This window comes from Salvia splendens, chromosome 3 (genome assembly GCF_004379255.2).
Source record: "Salvia splendens isolate huo1 chromosome 3, SspV2, whole genome shotgun sequence".
In the NCBI taxonomy this organism is placed as follows: Eukaryota; Viridiplantae; Streptophyta; class Magnoliopsida; order Lamiales; family Lamiaceae; genus Salvia; species Salvia splendens.
The window spans coordinates 11,501,498-11,524,922 of record NC_056034.1 but is presented as its reverse complement, the minus strand read 5'-3'; the positions used below and the strand labels follow the sequence as shown (position 1 = coordinate 11,524,922).

General features: G+C 36.5%; 1 protein-coding gene and 2 long non-coding RNA genes across 5 annotated transcripts; 2 read left to right on the top strand and 1 right to left on the bottom strand.

Moving 5' to 3' along the window:
• The first annotated feature begins 2,595 nt into the window (after nucleotides 1–2,595).
• LOC121794945 lies at nucleotides 2,596–11,129 on the top strand. Of its 3 annotated transcripts, XR_006049376.1 has the most exons (7): nucleotides 2,596–2,971; nucleotides 3,888–3,969; nucleotides 4,366–4,448; nucleotides 7,606–7,682; nucleotides 7,789–7,886; nucleotides 8,065–8,151; nucleotides 11,090–11,129. It is a non-coding gene; the product is annotated as an uncharacterized LOC121794945 (long non-coding RNA). The 3 variants fall into 3 exon arrangements; XR_006049375.1 differs by lacking the exon at nucleotides 11,090–11,129 and having other exon boundaries at nucleotides 8,065–8,349; XR_006049374.1 differs by lacking the exons at nucleotides 8,065–8,151; nucleotides 11,090–11,129 and having other exon boundaries at nucleotides 7,789–7,989.
• Nucleotides 11,130–15,501: 4,372 nt separating this feature from the next.
• On the top strand, nucleotides 15,502–17,254 carry LOC121794946. Its single transcript, XR_006049377.1, has 3 exons — nucleotides 15,502–16,753; nucleotides 16,836–16,887; nucleotides 17,014–17,254. It is a non-coding gene; the product is annotated as an uncharacterized LOC121794946 (long non-coding RNA).
• Nucleotides 17,255–18,872: 1,618 nt separating this feature from the next.
• Nucleotides 18,873–19,433, bottom strand: LOC121796562 (dirigent protein 22-like). Its single transcript, XM_042195386.1, has one exon. It carries the CDS (start codon nucleotides 19,431–19,433, stop codon nucleotides 18,873–18,875), a length of 561 nt encoding a protein of 186 aa, XP_042051320.1.
• Nucleotides 19,434–23,425: the final 3,992 nt, after the last annotated feature.

The following is a 23,425-nucleotide window of genomic DNA, read 5'->3' as shown; positions in this document are numbered from 1 at the left end:
CCTCTCTCTAACACCAGTAATTCATACGTTTTGAAAGACTTCTTTGTATACAACATTAAGAGTAGAATCACTTCTACTATCAACCTCATCCCCACAAACTAAAATTTTCAATCCTTCACGACTTGTGACTCTAAATATAGCAACATAAAGTTGTCCATGACTGAAGACCGGTTTTTTCAAAAATAATCCAACATGGGACAATGATTGGCCTTGACTTTTGTTAATGGTCATTGCATATGACACAACCAGAGGAAATTGACGTCGTTGGAATGTGAAAGGTAGCCTTGGATCAAACAGTTTATTCGGTTTGCCAAGACGTTCCTCGTATCAAAAGCGTTATAAAGTATACATTGGTTAAATATAGTAATTTTAATTATCGGATATTATGAATTTATTAACAAAAATAAATAATAAAAATAGTTATCAATGCAATGTATCAAATTCATTAAACTTACATAAACATAAAGTTAATAAAATTCCATCTCAATAGTGATAAAAGAATACCTCCAGATTGATACAACGAAGACGAAACCATAGTGCTCCCTTCCGTAAGAGATATACTCCGTTCATCTGGTACAATATCACTTATAATAATAGGACTTTCAACGGATCCACCAACACATGCTTCAAAAAAAAATTTATTTAGTACAATTGAATTAAACAAAAAATAATTCAACAAATACTTCTATTAGGTAATAAAGAAACTAAATTATTCTTATTAACTACTCATAAAAATTTAATAAAATAGTTCAAATTAGACTCTAAGCAATACCAAAATATTCTTATAAGGTTTTAGAAAATACTCCTTATTTAGTAATTGCACAAAAAAAAATATATTTAACAACTGATCGATCAGTAGATGTATATATATAAGCTTAAATAGGATAATGGCTTAACAATTGCTTTGTGAAATCCAAGGTGGCAAGAACCTTGAAAAATGAAGGCTTTTCTACTGACATTGCTCTTTCTAAGTATGAGCTAAACTACCTGATGTTTGTGTTAATATCAACAGTTAACATTTATATTTGTATATGAAATAAATATAGCCGTGCCCTATAGCCCGGCCCAAAACAGACCCGGCCCGACTCACTTGTATTAACTATATATACAAACGATATAAGCCTTATTAGCTATAAAATATTTATAAAATATTTCAAATAAAACTCTAAGCATTACCAAGATATTTATCAAGATATTCTTATAAGGCTTTTCTACTGACATTGCTCTTTCTAAGTACGAGCTAAACTACCTGATGTTTGTGTTAACATCAACAGTTACCATTTATATTTATATATGAAATAAATGTAGCCGTGCCCTATAGCCCGACCCAGAACCGGCCCGACCCGGCCTAGAATCGACTCACTTCTATTAACTATATATACAAACGATATTATTCTTATTAACTATAAAATATTTATAATTCAAAGAATACTTCTATTAAATATGCATACAAAACAGAATATTATTATTAACTATAAAAAAATTGTATAAAAGTTCAAATAAAGCTCTAACTAATACCAAGCTATTCTTATAAAGTTCTAGAAAATACTCCTTAAATAGAAAAAATGTCGAGTAAGAAAATAAATGTCATATACTTAAACAAAAATGTTGTAAATTTTTTCTATACTATATTACATCATATTATGAATAAAACAACTTCATTAAAACATAATTTACTCATTTTAAACTACAAATACCAAATACATAAATTCCAAAAAACAAAACATTTAGTACAATTGAATTAAACAAAAAATAATTCAACAAATACTTCTATTAAGTATATATAGAAACCAAATTATTCTTATTAACTATAAAAATCTTATAAAATAGTTCAAATTAGACTCTAAGTATTACCAAGATATTCTTATAAGGTTTTAGAAAATACTCCTTATTTACTCATTGCTCAAAAAAATATTTAGTACATTTGAATTTAACAAAAAATAATTCAACAAATACTTCTATTAAATATACATACAGACCAAATTATTCTTATTAAATATAAAAAAATTATATAAAAGTTCAAATAAAACTCTAAATAATACCAAGATATTCTTATAAGGTTTTAGAAAATACTCCTTAAATAGAAAAAATCTTGAATAAGAAAATAAATGTCATATTATTTTTCGAAAATACTCCTTAATTAGTAAAAACCTTGAATACGAAAAAATATGTCATATACTTTAACAAAAATGTTGAAAACTAATCTATATTCTATTACATCATATTATGAATAAAATAACTTCATGAAGACATACAAAATCCATTTTAAAATATAAAGACTAAATAAATACATTCCAAAATATATAATAATTTAAAAATATAATTGCTTAAATAAAAAAAAGTTAATTAAAATTACAAAAAAATTATAAAGGTCAATACACTAATAAATGGCCCAATCAAAATTAAAACACATACCCAAACAAAGAATAGAAGTGGCCCAATCGGATTATTAAATTGGCCCATTCTACATTAATAGGCCCAACAATGAACCCAAATCTATAATATTACATAAGTAGCAAATTAATTCATTTAATTACTCTATGATTAATTAAATTAATACACTTAGGAGTAAAAACCATAATTTATACAGCCATATAAAAGGCTTTTTCCTCCTCCAAACGAAAGGAGGCGCCGCTTCTACTATCAAAACCCTACCGACGAAATCGATCTTTTGTCCAGCCAGAAAATCCACACGACCAGCAAATCGCCTCCGTCGGCGACACAATACCGACCGTCTCTACGCTTAGCAACGACGATACAAAGATTTGGAGCTAAAATACTCCTGTTTTCCACTCAACAACCATAAAAATTATCTACTCCATCTCGGCGCAATTCCTTCCATTAGACGACGAATTGGCCGGACGCAAAACAGATCTATACAGCCTAATCGAAGACGGAATGATTGAAACCCTAACCTCAGCAAATCGGTTTAGATGCTACTCAAATTGTTTGATTCCGGTTTCGATTACAGGTACAATACAGATTTTTCAGTTTTTATTTACAGAAGGTAGAAGATTAGGAAGGAATCTGACATTTTTCATGTACTCCCTCCATCCCATTAGAAATGAAACGTTTTCCTTTTTAGTTTGTCCCATTAAAAATGAAACGTTTCCTAAAATGGAAACATCTCTATCTCTACTTTTTCATCTCTCTTACTTTACTCTCTCTTACTTTACTCTCTCTTCATTAACTCACAAAACAACACTACATAAAAACCCGTGCCGATTCCCAAATGTTGCATATTTAATGGGACGGAGGGAGTAATATTTTTCAGAAACGGAGAAAGAGTGGCTGCCATTAAAGGATTCAAAGATGATACCCAAAAAATTGCAGACACAAATCAGAAATCTAGTTTTCCAAACCCTAGGATTGCATGCCTGAAGAGATAAGTTTCAATTTAATAATCGAATTAAAATTTTTTAAGAACTTTTTATTTGATGTTGTTATCAGACTCTATTTTAGGAGATCTAAACTGTGACTATGAATAAAACATCAAATTTTCAGAATGTGCTTTCAAATTTGATGCAAGTTTGTGGCCTAAACATAAATTTTCAAAATTTTGCCCAGAATAAAATGGAATAGCTGGGGCTAAATTTAGATATTGAAAAACAGAATTTTAGTGAAAAAATTTGGGAATTGAAAATTTGGCCTTACAATTCAAAAATTGGGGGATTTTCAACATTTTGCCCAGAAATATTGAAGCACTAATCAAATATAGTATTCAAATCATATAATCTTTCTGGTTTGGCAATATAAAAACACTGTAAGCGAAGTAAATTGAATTTTCTCAAAAGAAGAAGAAGAATAGAATACAGATTCTATGAGATTATTATATTAAATTGCAAATTTTATTACAAAAACTTGTACTTACATTTGTTTTTTGACAGGATTAACATTGACAACCAATGGAATAGCCATAAAGAGGAAGGATAAATAGCTATAACAGAAAACTAATCAAATAACTCAAAGGTATAATCTATACCTGAAACTTCAGTTGATAAACCTTGATAGGAACAACTCTTTAAGCTTGTAGATTTCTTCAATTTTTTCATTGCAAACACCTAAAAAATGTAAAACACAATTGTCTGCAAGAAAAGAGTGAATTACTTAAAGCAAAAGTGTTCTTAAAAAGGTGTTAAGTTAGAGAGTATCACAGATTCCAACATGACCTTTCAGTTACACTATCCTAGGGTTTGGGGATCAAAATGAGTTTAGAATGGGCTAATATACTTCTACACATCCATACACTTATTTAGAATTGGTTTTAATATGTAGTATAATTCTAGGAACATATAGGTTTTAAACATATGTACACATGTTCCAATTTCTATTCTTTATTTATACGGACAGTTAATTAATATGCAGAGGTACCTAAATGATGGAAGAAAACATATCAGGAAGAATATCTACAAGATGGCTATGGAGGAGGCAGACATATTTGATTTAAGGTATAACTATAAAATAATGATCCTCATAGTTAACTAATTATGCATGTTAGGAATCAAAACTTAGTAATAACAAAGGTTAGCCTCAAGAAATCCTAAGTAAAACCTAAAAATGCATGTAAGATATCTTTATCTCAATAGAGTGGTTCCTTCTGTTTATAATTCTTATGTATTCTTATGCATTCTGTTTTTTAAAAATGATGTTGAATCAATCTGCATGTAAATGGATACTAATATATATGGATTAATATTTGGTGATACATGTATGTAAAATTGCCTAAAATAACTTCTTAATTTCAGCATTTGACTGTGATAATTTTCTTTTAAAAATTTCTGTGTAGTATTTAGGAGAGTAAATAAATTAATCAAGATAATTATCTAAAATAAGCAAAAGTAGTGTGTAATTGTATTTCATTTATAGTCTCTGCAAGTATCTGCAATACTCTATGAAAGATACTCTATGAAAGTATCTGTGAAGACTTAGGAAAAAATAAAAATAATGTTAAATTTATAAGTGTTGAAAAAATATAAAAATCTGCCATGAATAAAGATAAATCTAATAAATGATAAACAACTTCAAAGAAGAAATATATAACCAAGAATTGTAAACCAAAAGAAGAATTCATTAAAAAAAGGCATCAGTCATGAATACAAATAAAATTCATCTCAAGAGTGCCAAATAAAACCAAAAAACTAAGATGAAGATTCTGATAAGTTCAAAAAGGTTAAGCAGAAATTAAAAAAACACATAAATTCAGAAGTTTTTCCCACACTAATCAGCAATAGAGATGTCCTGACTGTAGCTGACGAAGCCTCATCATCTTCTTCTATCACATTTACTTTCTTCATCTTCTTCTTGATCTTTCCAAAGCAGAAATCATCACAGTTACCAAACTCATCTTCCAAGCACCTCTTCACACTTCTTTCAGCAATTCATTCAACACCATTTTGCTTAGTACCACAGATAAATTAGGAGTGACAAAGCCCTTATCAGTTACCTAAAAAAGAAGTTAAAGATGAATTACATACAACTCAAATAAACATCAGAATGTAAGAAAAGGCCAACTTAATATTTGAAAAATTACCTCTACAGTATCATCACCAAAGAGTAAATCAGACAACTTCACATCAGAATTCAGAACTTGTGATCCAATGTTCAGAGGAACATGCTTCTCAACAATTTCTGGGATATTGCAAATTTTGTTAACCGTATATGGATATCTGAGATAATATTCCTTGCTATTCCTGCCTTGAACCTTAAACAATACCTCTTAACCCAAAACCAGCTCCTCAATTTTCCTAGGAATATATTCCATAGCAGATTTATGTAAAACAGCAAAAGCCACTCATGATTAAAACATAGAAACCTATAATCCTTATGCATAATAAATAGCCTTATATTTGAATTGATTCTTTTATTACTTCCATATTGCTTCCAATCAAATTAGTCACCCTTTTTCCAATAAGCTGAACAACTTTTCTATCCCACAACAATAGGGATGCATTGCTTGTGTCATCAACAATGTTGACAACAAACCTGAACTTAAACAAGAGAAATAAGATGTTAAACTAATTAACTTCTTGCAATAAATTATAAACAACTAAGTTAGATAAAAACAGAATGCATAAGAATACCTTTTCACAGCAACATCATAGTTCTTGATACATAAATCACACCTAAACTTGTTGCCATCCAACACTCTAATTTTTTTAACACAGGTTTTACATGCTAGATAATACCACTCTCCAAAATGAGCCTCAATTGATTCAACTTTCCCAAAAATCCAGTAGCAACCATCATGTTTACCAAGATCAGAAATAAACTATTTCATAATTAAAAAGAGAACAGATTGTATACCGTTGTTGATCAGTGTTTATAAACAAATTATTTATAAATGATATCTTTCAATACCTCCAAACAAACAACATCACTAATAGACTTGACATCAAGATCATCGAACTCTCTATTATGCTTCACTCCAGATTGATTCACTGACCCTTGTGCAATGAAGGTATCATCATGCTTAATCCTAAACATTAGAATTAAAATTTGTTAGAAGCTATATGTATATCAGTATAGTCTCAAAGATCAAAAGAATAAAAACTACAAAAGTGTATAATATTCAGAAAAATATACAGTAATATAGACTTTGAAAAAAATACCACATGTTCCAAAACTCCTAGACTTCAGTCACATCAGCATTGGTCAAAATCTTAGATGCTTGATAATGAGTGGATACACCAATCTCACCTGAAAATATGACAAACAAATATTATAAATAAAGTTTCAAAATATCAAAGAGAGTATATAAATATGATAGAAATACAACCTCTGAAAACATTAGGCTTACAAAACTGCACAATGATTATAGGACAGTCTCTTTAGCCTTTTTCAATTGAGACAAATAAGAATCCACATTGGAACCCCAAATTGTACATAATATCTTATTATGGCTGTTGAGAATGAAATAAAGTTAGTTACAAAAACAGAATCAAATATAAAAAATGAAATGCAGGGGCAGAGAGACTTACTGCTCATCACTTATTTCAACCTCAATCAACCTATATCTATTTTGCTTCAAATCTCTTCCAGGGGCAGTTATTACACCAATAATATCTGGAAAATAAAAAACTAAATAAATGAACCAAAAAATTGTAAATTAAAGTGTTGCAACAAAATATATAATAGAAGTTATACCAAAAAATGATGTCTGATCTTCATTCTCATTGATTGATATGTCAGAAAATGGTTTAAAAGAAAACAAATTTGCTAGAAAAGCAAGATCTCTGACTTCATACATCTCTGTTCTGAAATTCATATTCAGTCTATAAAGGTGATTAGTAGCTTTGTTTATGAGGGTGTTGTCCCTAACAAAGAAATTTTTTATATAATAGATGCCTCCTTCATAAAGTTTGCGTTCCAGATTCTGTAGCACCCTTTTGGGAAATGTTGCTTGAATGAATGTACCCCGAGTATTAAAGAAATAAGCTATCAAATATGAGTGAAATGATAAATAGAAGATTATATGTCTTCCCCTTTATGAAATAGAAATATAAAAAGTAATTTAACAAAGATAACTAAACATTTATATGGTTTTAGTCATTCAGACCTTTGAATCATGAAGAACACATTCTGAATTGATATCTTTATTGTCATCAGGAAGACCTCCAAAGACACGAACACAACAGACTTTTATGATAGAGTTTATAATGGCAGTGTGAAGATTCTGCACCAAGGTAACATAAGGAGCCATAGTTCAACAACAGCCTGTTAGAGACAAAAATATAGATTTTAATAACATTTGCAAAAATTTAAATCAATAAAAACTCTATTCTTATGCAGGTTCAAAAGATTCCAAAAAGGGGAGGAGAAGGAAAGAAGAAGACAATACTTCCAAAGAGGCCAGTTAAAATAAACTTAACCTAAGATACAATTTCAAAGTATGAGCAATTATATAGGAAAAAAGCTTTGCAATAACAGTACATTTGTATAATGAAAGAAACTGCATATAAGATTAGAATGAACATATGATTAATGATAGAATTAGCTAATGGTTAGCCACTGTAATTAAATAGACAAATACCAAAACATGAACATTCTAAATAAATTCTGTTGCAGATACTGATGATTCCACATTAGGAGCTGTTCAACAAAAATGAAAAATGACATCTAAGAAGTGCTGGAGAGAAGAAAGCTTCCAAACGGGTCAGCTAAACAATACTATACTGCATCTACTTCAAAAGTGTTTAAACAAATAGTATAAGCATATAAGTTACACTAAATGTTGGTTTCTGGATTACAAGAGATAAGAGCCGGGCGTAATACAACCCAAAAGAAGGAATACAAAAGAGGAAACTGAACTAGAATGAGATTACAAATGTAAAAACGAAACAGTAACCGTGAAAAATGTTTGAGCCGAGTCGAGGAGGCCTCTTCCCGCAAGACGAGATACGCCCCGGTAGTGCTCTTCGGTTTGGCGTGTCGTCCCCAAAGGTAAAACGGCTACGTCTCTATTGATGCAGCACCGCAATCAGTAGAGCTCCGGCGAACTGGATGGGGGAGAGGGCAGAGTTTCGACAGAAGGACAATGCAGAGAGAGGGAGAGAGCTTATGATGATGCAGAAGGCTTGTAATGGTGTGTATTAATGCAGTGGTATGGCTAGCCTATTTATAGGCCAAGCCACCATGCAGGGTCAACCGAGCCATGAAGGCTCATCATGGCAGATTCGTAACCGACGTCGGTTACGAGCGTGTGGCAGGCGTGTGCCTTTCGCATGTGGAGCGTGTGGATTTCTCACGTGGCAGCCGTGACTGTGCCTCGCTTGACGACGTGTCAAGCCACTTGGATTGCTGACTCGGCGGTGGTCCAAAAAGAATAGTTTGGGCCAAGCCCCAAGCCCAAAGACCACCCAAAGACCAATTGCCAAGATCCAAGTCCAAGTCCAAGCCCAAGATCAAGCCCAAGATCAAGATCGAGATCGAGATCGGGCTCGGGCTCGGGCCCGGGCCCGGGCCCGCGGCCTGCGCCCGCGCCCGCGCCCACGCCCACGAGCACGAGCACGGGCTCGGGCTCGGGCGGGGCGGGCGGCGGCGGCGCGCGCGTGTGGGCTTTTTCACCCATCTTGATCCACTATAATTATTAAGTAACATAAAGTCACTTAATTTATACACATTAAAGATGTATTAATCTTCCAATGTGGGATAATTAACACTAGTTAATTATTCCCTAAGCACATGCTCCAAGCTTTAATTAAAAGCTAATTATGCCCAACTTTAATCCACTGTTTCTCACTCACCGGAAATCGGATTTGAGAAAGTGAATATACTACATTTATCTACGTAAAATGTAGATCGACGCTATATCATTTAATTTCACAAAATTAAATGTCTCGTCACATTTATTCTTTGGTCAAAACCATTGACCGGGCATATTTAATCCATGATTTTTACAATCCCCCACATGAGTGGAAATAGCCAAATGCATATGCATGCAGACATAAGCTCAACCCTCGAGAGGTATATAAGCATAAGGATAGGTAGTTGTTGACTTTGAACCCTCCATAGTCGACACCATCGGATACACATGCGGCTTAGTAGCGCGATGCTTTGAACTAATCCCCCACGGCGTGCACCGAGACAATGGTGTTAACGCTTAAACACCTCAACCTCATCCGTTCTCACGTTTTGTGTCCATTGCGGTCTTGGACACCACTTTGGATTCATAAGTACGTTTTATGAAGCGACCACACTTCGCACTTACATAGGTGATTCTTAGTCAAGTACCTTGCCATACTTGGTCTCTTTGAGAACTCCATCTCTTTGAGATCTTTAAGAACCATTAAAAGTCATAGACTTAGCCTTTACCACTAGGCAAGTTCTCCAACACTCTATTGCTCTTAGGGAATAGATATAGTTTGAGTGTTTTTCATGAACTCTCATAGCTTAGTTGTCCCTTTGAACCAAGTTCTTGGGATCTCCAGTCATCATGGTTGGGTTACCACTATGACAATTCTTTAGTTTGTAGATCTCAAACCCATTCCCTCTAGCAACTTATTCATTTGATCACGGTTTAACCCTTTGGTTAGCGGATCCGCTAGATTATCTATTGACTTCACATAGTCAATTGTAATCACGCCAGTTGTGATCAAATGTCTCACGGTGTTATGTCGTCGACGTATGTGTCGAGACTTACCGTTATAGAAACCATTATTTGCCCTTCCAATAGCCGCTTGGCTATCGCAGTGGATTAGCACTGGTGGCACTGGTTTAGACAGAAATGGAATATCTTCAAGGAAGTTCTTAAGCCACTCGGCTTCCTCACCAGCCTTATCCAAGGCAATGAACTCCGATTCCATTGTTGATCGGGCTATACATGTCTGTTTTGTGGATTTCCACGATACAGCACCACCCCCAATAGTAAAGACGTATCCACTTGTCGAAAGTGAGTCTCTATTATCAGATATCCAATTGGCATCACAGTACCCTTCAAGTACCGGGGGGTATCTCGAGAAGCGTAGCCCATAATTTTGAGTATGTTTTAAATATCTCAAAACCCTTACAAGAGCTCTCCAATGCTCTTTGCTTGGATTGCTCGTGTAACGACTCAACTTGTTCACGACACAAGCGATGTCAGGTCGAGTGCAATTAGTCAAGTACATAATGCACCCGATGACCCGTGCATACTCTTCTTGAGCAACGGGCTCGCCTTTGTTCTTGCTCAAGTGAACGTCGAGTTCAATTGGAGTCTTAACCGGCGCGCCATCGTAGGCTTTGAATTTATTCAATATCTTCTCAACATAATGTGATTGTGTTAAGATGATTCCATCATTCGTTCTTAGAATCTTCATTCCAAGAATTACATCGGCTAGACCCATGTCTTTCATGTCAAAGTTTCTCTTTAACATGGCCTTTGTATCGTTAATTACTTGAGTGTTGCTACCCAAGATTAACATATCATCAACGTAGAGACACACTATAACATGACCGTTATTAGTGCTCCTGATGTAGACACATTTGTCGCACTCGTTGATTTTAAACCCATTTGATAACATCACATTATCAAACTTCAAGTGCCATTGCAATGGCGCTTGTTTCAATCCATAGAGGGATTTAACCAGTTTGCAGACCTTTTTCTCTTGTCCAGGTACTACAAAACCTTCAGGTTGTTCCATATAGATTTCATCTTCGAGTTCACCATTCAGAAACGCGGTCTTTACATCCATTTGGTGAATCTCAAGATTGTGCAATGCAGCAATCGCGAGAAGCACGCGGATGGAAGTAATCCTCGTTACAGGTGAGTATGTATCGAAGAAGTCATGTCCTTCCTTTTGTTTAAAACCCTTTACTACTAGTCGGGCTTTATACTTATCAACTGTTCCATCGGCCTTAAATTTCCTTTTAAGGACCCATTTGCAACCTAGAGGTTTTGCACCTTCAGGTAGATCAACCAACACCCACGTGTGGTTTAGCAAAATTAAATCAATTTCGCTTTGAACAGCTTCTTTCCAATGCAACCCGTCTGGGCCATCGAAAGCTACTTTTATAGATGTCGGTTCTTCATCTAGCATAAAAGCAATGTAGTCAGGACCAAATGTTTTTGGCGTTCTGACCCTATTACCACGTCTTAGTACTGTATCATTCGGATCGGGCCTTGAACGCTTGCGCGATTTAGGTTACTCATCCGCTGATTTAGAACTAGTGGCTTCTTCTTCCACTGGTTTAGAACTAGTGGCTTCTTCTTCAATTCTTGTCTCAGAATTGGTTACGACTTTTTCTTTGTCTTTGCAAGGAAATGTATTTTCGAGAAATACGGCATTCCTTGACTCAATTGTTGTCCCTACTGTTATAGTCGATATTTCAGACTTGTGAACAACAAATCGATATGCACTACTGTTAAGTGCATATCCAATGAAGATACCATCAACCGTTTTAGGTCCGATTGTAACTTCTTTGGGCGGAGGAACCATTACCTTTGCCAAACACCCCCACACTTTGAGGTATTTGTAGGATGGCTTCCTTCCCTTCCACAACTCATAAGGAGTAACATCTTTTCCTTTGAGAGGGATCTTATTCAAGATATAGTTGGCTGTCAAAACAGCTTCCCCCCACATGTTATGAGGTAATCCTGAAGTCAGTAGCAGTGTATTCATCATCTCTTTTAGAGTTCGATTTTTGCGTTCTGCAACACCATTAGATTGTGGTGAATATGGTGCAGTCGTTTGATGGATTATACCACTTGCGTTGCATAATTCCTCAAACGGGGCTACATATTCGCCTCCTCTATCGCTTCGAATCATTTTGATTTTACAACCATGTTGATTCTCAACCTCGTTCTTATAATTTTTGAACGCTTCTATTGCTTCATCTTTACTTCTTAAAAGATAGATGTAGCAATATCTTGTGCAATCATCTATGAAAGTGATAAAGTACTTTTTACCACCTCTAGTTTGCACCATCTTTAAATCACATACATCCGTGTGAATTAATTCAAGGGGTTTTGTGCTTCGTTCAACCGAGTGAAACGGCAACTTAGTAATTTTTGCTTCAAGACAAATTTCACATTTATCTTGGGTATCCAATTCATTAGCCTTTAGTAAATCTAAATTCACTAATCTTTTAATAGCTTTTGAATTCACATGTCCCAATCTACAATGCCACAAATTTGAAGACTCAATCAAATAAGAGGAAGTAGATGTTTTATTCTTATTAGCCAATGGCTTTGGAACACGCAGTGTTGCTACACTAAGCTTGAAAAGTCCGTCGGTTACATAACCTTTTCCGAGGGACTTCCCAAACTTATACAATGCAAACCTATCGGATTCAAATACAAGTTTAAAACCCTTATTCACTAGTATTGATCCTGAAACTAGGTTCTTCCGGATGTCCGGAACGTGCAGCGCATCCTTCAAGGTGATTGAGACGCCAGACGTCATCTTGAGGATTACATCACCAACTCCGAGGATTTCAGACGAGGCTTGATTCCCCATGTTTATCTTTCTCCCTTCAACGTTGTTGTAGGTGGAGAACATACTCCTATCTGCGCAAACATGTACAGTAGCGCCGGTATCAATATACCAGCCACCCTTGTTGTTGTTAACAAGGTTGACCTCTTCAGTGACCACAGCAATGAGGTCGTTCTCATCCCAGTCCTTGAATTCCTTCTCAATGACGTGGGCAGTCGGCTTCTTCTTCTTGCTGCGGCAGTCTTTAGCAAAGTGGCCTGGTTTGCCACACTTGTAGCAGTCGCCTTCAAACTTCTTTGAAGGCTGCTTTCCCTTCCCTTTGTCGTTTGGATGGTTTGGGCGAGGGCGTTTGTTGGAGGGTCCGCCCCGCTCCAACAGATTGGCTTTGGCCTCATTTGGGGTGAAGCCCTTAGCCTTTTAATCACTTTTGCGCACGTCGGCCTCGATGCGCAACTTCACGATCAAGTCTTCAAGGGTCATCTGCTTTCGCTTGTGCTTGAGATAACTCTTGAAGTCCTTCCAACTTGGAGGGAGCTTGTCAATGATCGTGCACCTTAGGAATTTATCGGGCAAGGTCATCCCTTCAGCCACTAATGAGTGGATGATCATTTGGAGCTCTTGGACTTGCTCCATGACGGGTCGAGAGTCGACCATTTTGTAGTCCATAAACTTGGATGCTACAACTTGTTCCGTCCCTGCAGCATTATCTATGCTATACTTCTTTTCTAGGTTTTCCCACATTTGTTTAGATGTGGTTACATTGGAGTATACATTATAGAGGCTATCATCTAATGCACTTAAAATAAAATTTTTACATAGATAATCCCCTTTTCTCCAAGCTTCATAGTCCGCCATGACTTCGAGCCTAGTCTCTTGGTCGCTTGGCGCGGGCGGCTCGTTCTCCGTGAGGAAGTTGGCGACGCCCAATGTTGTCAAGTAGAACAACATCTTTTGATACCACCGCTTGAAGTCAGATCCTCCAAACTTTGGTGGCTTCTCGGCAGGTGGCATCATTCTTGGTGCCAAAGGTGCCGCAGTTGGTCCTTGGAAGGAACCAATTCCGTTGCCCCCGAAGGAGCCAACAACGTGGTTGGGCATAGAGCCCCCACCATTCACGTTAGGCATAGAGCCCGCCATGGTCGTACCAGCCCCGAAGGGACTAGCACCCGCATGAAACCCGAAGGCCCCAGCATTCGTGTGAGACCCGAAGGCCCCAACACCCGTGTGAGACCCGAAGGCCCCAGCACTCGATCCATTAAAGGACCCGAAGGAACCACTCAAAGTGGAACCAACCGACCCACTCGAAGTGGATCCACCAGTGAGCCCAAGAGGGTTAACGAACTCCCAAGGGGTTGTTGAGGAAGAAGGATAGCGCCCGGGAGTGGGCATCATCGTCGGAGTCGACGACGTGTTAACAGGTCCAGTGGTCGCCATGGTTGAAGGAATGGCGGCGGTGGTGGCGGCAGCGGTAGTGTTGGATTCCGTCGACATCTCCAGCAAAGGTGTATTAAGTTTCGAAAGTTTTTAGTTCAGTTTAAAAGGTCCAAATCCCTTCAAAGGCAAGTTATCTCGTCTTGCGATTGTTGGTTTCTGGATTACAAGAGATAAGAGCCGGGCGTAATACAACCCAAAAGAAGGAATACAAAAGAGGAAACTGAACTAGAATGAGATTACAAATGTAAAAACGAAACAGTAACCGTGAAAAATGTTTGAGCCGAGTCGAGGAGGCCTCTTCCCGCAAGACGAGATACGCCCCGGTAGTGCTCTTCGGTTTGGCGTGTCGTCCCCAAAGGTAAAACGGCTACGTCTCTATTGATGCAGCACCGCAATCAGTAGAGCTCCGGCGAACTGGATGGGGGAGAGGGCAGAGCTTCGACAGAAGGACAATGCAGAGAGAGGGAGAGAGCTTATGATGATGCAGAAGGCTTGTAATGGTGTGTACTAATGCAGTGGTATGGCTAGCCTATTTATAGGCCAAGCCACCATGCAGGGTCAACCGAGCCATGAAGGCTCATCATGGCAGATTCGTAACCGACGTCGGTTACGAGCGTGTGGCAGGCGTGTGCCTTTCGCATGTGGAGCGTGTGGATTTCTCACGTGGCAGCCGTGACTGTGCCTTGCTTGACGACGTGTCAAGCCACTTGGATTGCTGACTCGGCGGTGGTCCAAAAAGAATAGTTTGGGCCAAGCCCCAAGCCCAAAGACCAATTGCCAAGATCCAAGTCCAAGCCCAAGCCCAAGATCGAGATCGGGATCGGGATCGGGATCGGGATCGGGATCGGGCCCGCGGCCCGCGCCCGCGCCCACGAGCACGGGCTCGGGCTCGGGCGGGGCGGGCGGCGGCGGCGCGCGCGTGTGCGCGCGTGTGGGCTTTTTCACCCATCTTGATCCACTATAATTATTAAGTAACATAAAGTCACTTAATTTAAACACATTAAAGATGTATTAATCTTCCAATGTGAGATAATTAACACTAGTTAATTATTCCCTAAGCACATGCTCTAAGCTTTAATTAAAAGCTAATTATGCCCAACTTTAATCCACTATTTCTCACTCACCGGAAATCGGATTTGAGAAAGTGAATATACTACATTTATCTACGTAAAATGTAGATCGACGCTATATCATTTAATTTCACAAAATTAAATGTCTCGTCACATTTATTCTTTGGTCAAAACCATTGACCGAGCATATTTAATCCATGATTTTTACACTAAAGTCCACTAAAATGTAGATATATCCAGAGAGTATAGAGAGAGTATAAACTATACATAAAAAAACTAAACAATGGTGCTGCCAAAGATCTTTAATGACTAATGCATATAGAATATAAGATTCATGTATAGATGATATTAGAGGAATGTATAGAAGAATTACACTAAACTAAACTAAACTAAACTAAACTGCAGATACATCAAAGAATATCCAGAGAGTATAAACTAAAATAACAAAACTAAGGAATGGTGCTGCAAAGAGAACTGGAATTATGATGGTATGAAAAGATGAAAGATGATTATTAGAGAAATCAGAGAGAATGGAATAGATGAAAGAGTCAGATACCAAAAGAAGAATGGAAGTATATGATGGAGTGAGGTATATTGCAGGGTGAGTAAAGAAGAAGTAGAAGAGAGTATTTATAGGAGTTCATTTGCATAAAGCAGTAGAATAAAAAGAAATTAGCTTTGGAAAACAAACATAATCATTGGTAAGACCTTTCAAATAACAAATAATAAAAAATAAAAGATAACACAAAGAATTAACTAAAAAATATGCAAAATCGAATAAAAAAACAATGCCCATGTTCTGAAATAGGTTATTTATTAGAACTGATATATAGGAATATAAATAATGTGAGTTTCCATGCATTGTGTATTAAATACAGATCTCATTAATTGAGCCTACTGACAGCCCTATTAATGACTAATATATTGTGTTCCCTTATTGATATTTGCCCTATTTTGCTGGAATAAGAACAATAAATAGAAGAAAACATAATGAGATAACAGCCGCCCCACATTTTCGAGGTAGAGGAGAGAGAAATATAGCTACAATAAATACAAAAAGAGACCTAGAGGATGCACGCCTATAAACCTCTTCAAATCTGCAACCTAAATCAGAATATGTAAAAACCTCTTCAAATCTGCAACCTAAATCAGAATATGTCAAAAATAAGAGGAAGAAGAAAGGATACAAAATACATCTCATATGGAAAGAGAATGAGAGAGAATAAAAGAAGCAATCATTACAGAAAGATGGCACAAAGGGTGTTGCACGCCTGATACCTCTTTGATTCTACTCTCTAAAAAGTAAATAATAGAAGAGGAAGAAGGCATTACTATGAAATGGTAAAATATTTTATAGATGAAGCTTTAAAAAATATATTATCCTGAGATTAATATACTTATCCACAGATGATTTTATTTGCAGAACCAAGAGAAGTATTATACAAAATCCTATCAGAATTATTCCAATAGAAAAGGTACTATCCTTATTTATTACTATGCGTTAAACACAGTTCAAGTTCAACATTAGTTGTTTTAAAAAAAATTAACAACTATATTCTTCTCAGATTAACATACTAATTTCCAAATGATTTCATTTGCAGGATATATATTCAAGAACAATTGCAAGACCAATGAAGGATTTTACAAACTAATATCAGAATTTGTCCAAAAAAATGTATTATTCTTATTTATTAATATACACAGTTATGCTCAAAATTAGATGTTTTAAAAATGATAAGATTATAATAGAATCATTGGTAAAATATTGAATTCAAGGTCTAAGTTCTTAAATGATTTGATTTATATATCCAGCTATAATATGAAGGATTACATTAATTGATATGTTTTTTATTAATGCAGATTGTAATGATTCAATTAACACTGACATCTATATATTAAAAAGTAGATTTGGAAATATGCAACATTCCAGTGGCTACTTAAGTGCTATATTGGATTATGAAATTAGATAATTTTAAAAGAGGTATGGATTTCTATTGTTTTTATTAGTTGCACATGAATCATAAAAATACGGAAACATTATACATGACTTATCCGCAATACAATCTAATCATAAATGCATTTATGCTCATCAATTCGAAAAACATTATTCTTTATTTTAGTTTATGCTTTTTACTAATTGTTGATTGTTGATATACTAATCATTATCTCTTTGCCATTTCTCTTAATTAATGCTACATCATAATCAAACTTGCATACATTTCATGTATGACTTTTAATCAAATATTTTAGATTTGCAATAAGTCTAGATGACTTCCAAAACTAATTAATTTTGTTGATGCTTTCCATTTAGTGTTAATATACTATTCATTCTCTCTTTGCTATTTTAAATTTTACTATATGATTATCAAACTTGCATAGATTTTATGTATGACTTTTACTTATGCATTTCAGATTAGCTATATCTCTAGATGACTTTCAATATACAAATGTACATAGAGTTCATATTTCCAGTTCATATTTTAGTTGTAAATATACAAATGTACATAGAGTTCATATTTCCAGTTCATATTTTAGTTGTAAACATGCGGTTATATAATTTCCAATACATATTTTAGTTGTACAAACTCAATTATATAATTTTATCCTAATGTTCATGTTATAAATGTATGAAAATTAATCTGTATTTTTATGTTTGTTCAGGTTTCGAGTTGCATTGGAAGTTGGAGTATTTTTGTATCTCAATTCCTATTCAAATATGTATATATGTAATCTTCTATAAAACCTAGCTATTTGTAATAGAATAGGTTTAAGTACACACCAATGACACCTATAGATAAAAAATTGAAAAAATAGAATATAAACATTGGAACCATAAATTGCTTTTACATTGAGGGTAAAAACAGTAACAATAATGCATGAAATAAAGCAAAAAAATATAAAAATATAAAGAAACCTCATTTTCCCACCCAAATCAGTGCCACACGGCATGCCAAAAAACTAGAACTTTATTTTATATATGTATAGATTTATTGACAATTAAATGTAGAACAATTTTGGAAGATAGAATTAACAATATGATAAACTAAAAATAGAATAGTTTAGGAGTAGTAATTGTTTGAAATAGAACATGTGCTGTTTATGGCCATATTGGGCCGTTTAATGGGCCTTTATTAGAGCCGAACTAGTTTCATAGTATTCGACATTCGTATAACATATAGTATTATCGGGAGCAAATACAATATTACTACATGAAATCTTTAAATCACAACTGTAGTGTAGCTGCTAGAAATCTTTAATAACTCAAAGCGCATGAGAAAATATTTCAAAATCAATTAGAATCATTTAGCCATGTTTCCGAATACAATCATACATAAATATAAAATACCCCAAAACCTTAAATCGCACAAATTAATCAAAACATAACTTACGCATAATACATACTAGTAGTACAAAAATTATAAATAATGAATTAAACACACTTCTTTCTTACATAAAAACTCTAAAAGTAAGAAACATAAACCGTGTACTCCAAAACCCCTAAATCTTTAATAGGATCATACGAATAAGTGTTAGAAATGGAAAATCCTCTAGCCATCCGTAAAATTCCGGTGCCACCGATAACTGGCAGTTCCCGATTAACCCTCTCGATAGGGTTCCAGCCAGCAATACAAAGCGTGCTACCATTATACGGGCCCGCCATGAACACAAAATTGATGTTCATGGTGAGAGACGATTCGTGGAGGCCTGCAGATGCGATGAGCCCTTGAGCCCGTCCCAGCTTCTTTGAGTTATGGTCGGGCTCAGCTATTATCAAGTCATCCAAAACTCTAACTTGCCCGAATGAAGTAGGTGAGTTGGCCGTCACTTGAGCCCGCGCCACCTCCCAAATGGTGGCGTTGGGCCCGCCTAGGGCGTCCTGGATGTAGAAATGGAGTTTTACGAATTTTTCTTTGCGATGAGGCACGTTTTTGAACCATTTTTCGGCCTCTTTGCTCGATGTAGCGTGTGTGCTTGCTATGAAAAATGAAGAAATAAGTAGAATTGTGCAAAATTTATCCATCTCTCTCGTGTAGATGATAAATGAACATGTATATTTTTTTTGTGAATTTGGGGGTTACATAGAGGAGGGTTTAGAACCATTCAAAGATGCTGAATGACTGAATCATTTATCTCGCCTGCACATATATACAAACATTCGATTTTAATTCGATAAATTAGCTAAAATAATGTAAGATTGCATTTAACTTGTAAGATGTCCGGCAGTTCATTTTACTTGGCCAAATATTTAGCTGGATTTTATTCCAAGTGTGTAATAAATTAGGAAGTACAGAGTACATCGAAAACATACTTCTAGATTATGATTATGCCTAAATTCAAAGATGTGTGTGTGCGCGCGCGTGTGATTTGAATAAAATTTTGTTTTGGAACAAACGATACCTTTGTTAGGCTGAATATGGGTTGATTTTGATTGGTACATAAATGATTTAAAAAATTGGAAAATTAGTGAAAATAGAAGTACCATCAATTTTGAGTAGATGATCATTAATTATCGTAACGTCCAATTGTAGATTATGTTGACTCCGGTCATATATAAATAGTTTATTTCCGACGAATTTTCGGGCCCAAATATTAAAACCCACCGAGTTTATCTCCAACAAAATAACGTTGTTACTCTATAGTACTCCCTCCCTCCGTTCCACAATAAGAGTCACACTTTGTCGTTTTGGTCCGTCTCACAATAAAAGCCACACTTCATTTTTACCATAAATGATAAATAGGTCTCATATTCCACTAACTCACTTTACTCATATTTTATTATAAAACTAATATAAAAAGTAGATCTCATATTCTACTAACTTTTCCAACTCACTATTCTTTACCTTTCTTAAAACTCGTGCCCACAATAAGAGTGACTCCTATTATGGTACAAATGAGTATTTTTTAGAAATAATAAAACAGTTCGAACACTTTTCTCTCTCCGTTTAATATTCATTACTTTTTTTCTCTCTCTTAAAAATATGACATTATATTTCTTTTATTTTTTAATACATCCAATAATATTAGACTCTTTAGTACACACATTAATCAATTACTCTTAAAACCCATAACATCCAAGAAATGTATGTAAGATGGTTCATTAATGACACACATAGATAAAATAATATTTGGAAAGATAAAAGCAAACTGGCATGTCGAGAAATATGACATTATCTGAAGGCTTGTGTCATGGATCAAAGGACGGTGTCTAAAATTTTCATATTTACCCAACTAGTGTGCGAGGGTTTATCTAGAATTAGGGCACGTTTGATATGTTGGTTAGGTTATGCACAGGTGAGATACATCACCAAGTTATTGGGCCTAGTCTGAGAGCCCAAAATTTTCATTAACGCATGTTTGATACGCAATGTCCATAAGTTGGCCTTCAATTTCCCCTCTCTAATTTCCCTCGCATTTTTCCCTCTCTAATTTCATTCTAATTTTTTACTCTTTAATTTCCCTCTAATTTCCCTCTCTAAATAGCCCAAGCGGGAATCACAATTCTCTGTCCAAATTTCCCTCTTATCTTTGGCATTGTTCTTCATATGAGTTTGCAAGGTAAGCTATGGTTTTACACTAGAATTTTGTAACAATTCTCTTACTGCAACTCGCATGTCTGATGCTCAATTTCCCTGCTCAAAAAAACTCATACATTCCTTCACTCTAGGAAACAAAAAATTACTACATCACAGGATCGAGGCGCGTTGAAGCAAAGGTGTTCATCTCCCAATCCCCTCCTCAACCCCCCCCTCCCCCAAAAAATATCTGACATTTGCCTCAAAGATAAATAGAAACGTGCTGACCATCAGAGTAAATATCACAAAATAATTTCCAAAAAATGATGCCCAGAATGACACAACCAACTTCGTCGATCTCACCCACCATTTTGATATCTTACCATTCCATGAAGTAATTTCGATGGAGATCGTCGGACTTCGGAAGAAGGTTTCACAAAATGAGGCTTGAACAAGATGGGTATGAAAGGGATATTTTTTTTGAATTTGGGTACGCTTCTCGATGCTGCTAACCCACAAAATGTTGAAGATATATATCATTGTATTTTGTTGAAAAATCTGCGGGCCGAGTTGGGCTTTTGCAAAAAAACAAGGGCCACTACAATTATACAATTTGTTATCAAACGCCTGAAATGACCAGATATATTTCTGTATTTGGGCCATATCTTGCCATCACCAATATATCAAACGAGCCTTAGAAGATAATCCAACATAATTGCAGAGACAATTATCTTCTTGCTGGATAAAGTAAAGGTGACTTCCGTATTATTCCTTCAATTCTCGGTGAGTAGTGGTTTTTCAGCTTTAGAGCATCCGCAATGGCGGACTTCCCGCCGAACGTCGGACCGGCGTGCCGGATGTCCGCTTGGGACGTCCGCCATTAGGCGAGAAGAGACGGATGCAGACGTCCGCCGCGGATGTGAGGTATCCGTGGCCGTCCGGCGACGTCCGTCGGGACGGCCGCCATTGCGGTGCCACGACGGACGTCCCGATTTTTAATTTAAAAAAAAAAACTCTATATATACGGCTCGTTGAACTTCATTTCATTCGCACCACTTATTTTAACGAGTTTCTCTCTCTACGTTTCTATCAGTATATCCAAAATGGCTAGTGGTGGTGGTAGTGGTAGTGGTAGTGGTGCGGGTGGTAGTGGTGGAGGTGTTGATGACGTACGCGGCGAATTAACAAAGAGGTGCGGGCCTATACGTCACAGGAGATAAATCGCCTGATACAAGCGGCCTTGCAGCAGAAGCAGCCGGCGGTACCTCGCCGCATCCATCGTCGAGCTATAGTACCCCGGGACCACATCGCTGCACACCGTCGGTTGTATGAGGATGCGGTAGGTAAACCCGGTCACACGCCCATACAGAAGTGCACTGCCGCAATCAGGCAGCTGGCATACGGAGGCGCGACCGACTTGTTCGACGAGTACCTCTACATCGGCGAGTCGACTGCTCGCGATTGTTTGAAGTATTTTGTGAGGGCGTTAGGGAGATATTCGGGGATAGGTATCTTCGGAAGCCTACCCCCAAGGACTGCCAGGCTCTGATGGATATGCACGAGAGTCAGCACGAGTTTCCGAGAATGTTGGGCAACATAGATTGTATGCATTGGGAGTGGACACTACCGGCTACAAAGTCAAGAATCCCACGATGATCCTCGAAGTGGTAGTCTGACTACCAGCTGTAAATTTGGCATGCGTATTTTGGAGTAGCCGGGTCGAATAACGACATCAACGTCCTCCAGTCGTCGCCCATTTTCAACGAGTAGTGCATGGGCGTTGGTCCGGCCGTCTGTTTCGTCGCAAACGGCAACCAGCACGATATGAATTACTATTTGGAGGATGGGATATACCCTATGTGGTCCGTCTTTGTGAAGATGATCAGATGCCCAGTAGAAGATAAGAAGATCTACTTTGCACAACGTCAGGAGGCATCACGCAAGGATGTAGAGCGGGCATTTGGTGTGCTCCAGGCTCGATGGGCGGCAGTGAATGGTCCATCACGGCTGTGGTATATTGACAGCATCGTTGATGTCATATACGCATGTATTATCATGCACAACATAATTGTCGAAAATGAAGGTCCAACACTGACTGATTAGGGAAATGATGATGTTCATGCTGCCGGTCCAAGCCACGGCGTGGCCACCGCCAATGTACGTATGGGGATACCCCATGGAGAGGCCGATCGGGTTCGTGCATTTGCCGACATGCGCCAACAACAAGCCTATATTCAACTCCAAAATGATATAATTGAAGAGCTATGGACGCGGAGTGGTGCACGTTGATATTTATAATGTAATTTGTTTGATTTTTTTTTTGTTGAACTGTACTTTTTTTATTTAATGAAATTATCATTGCACTTTCTCCATCCGTATTCGTATCAAAATTTTAATTCCGTAAATTGTTTAATTTGGTGAATTTTTATTATTGTGGATGACCGCCGGGATATCTGCTATTGTATAGTGGGATGTCCTTATAACGTGACAGGAAGTGTTT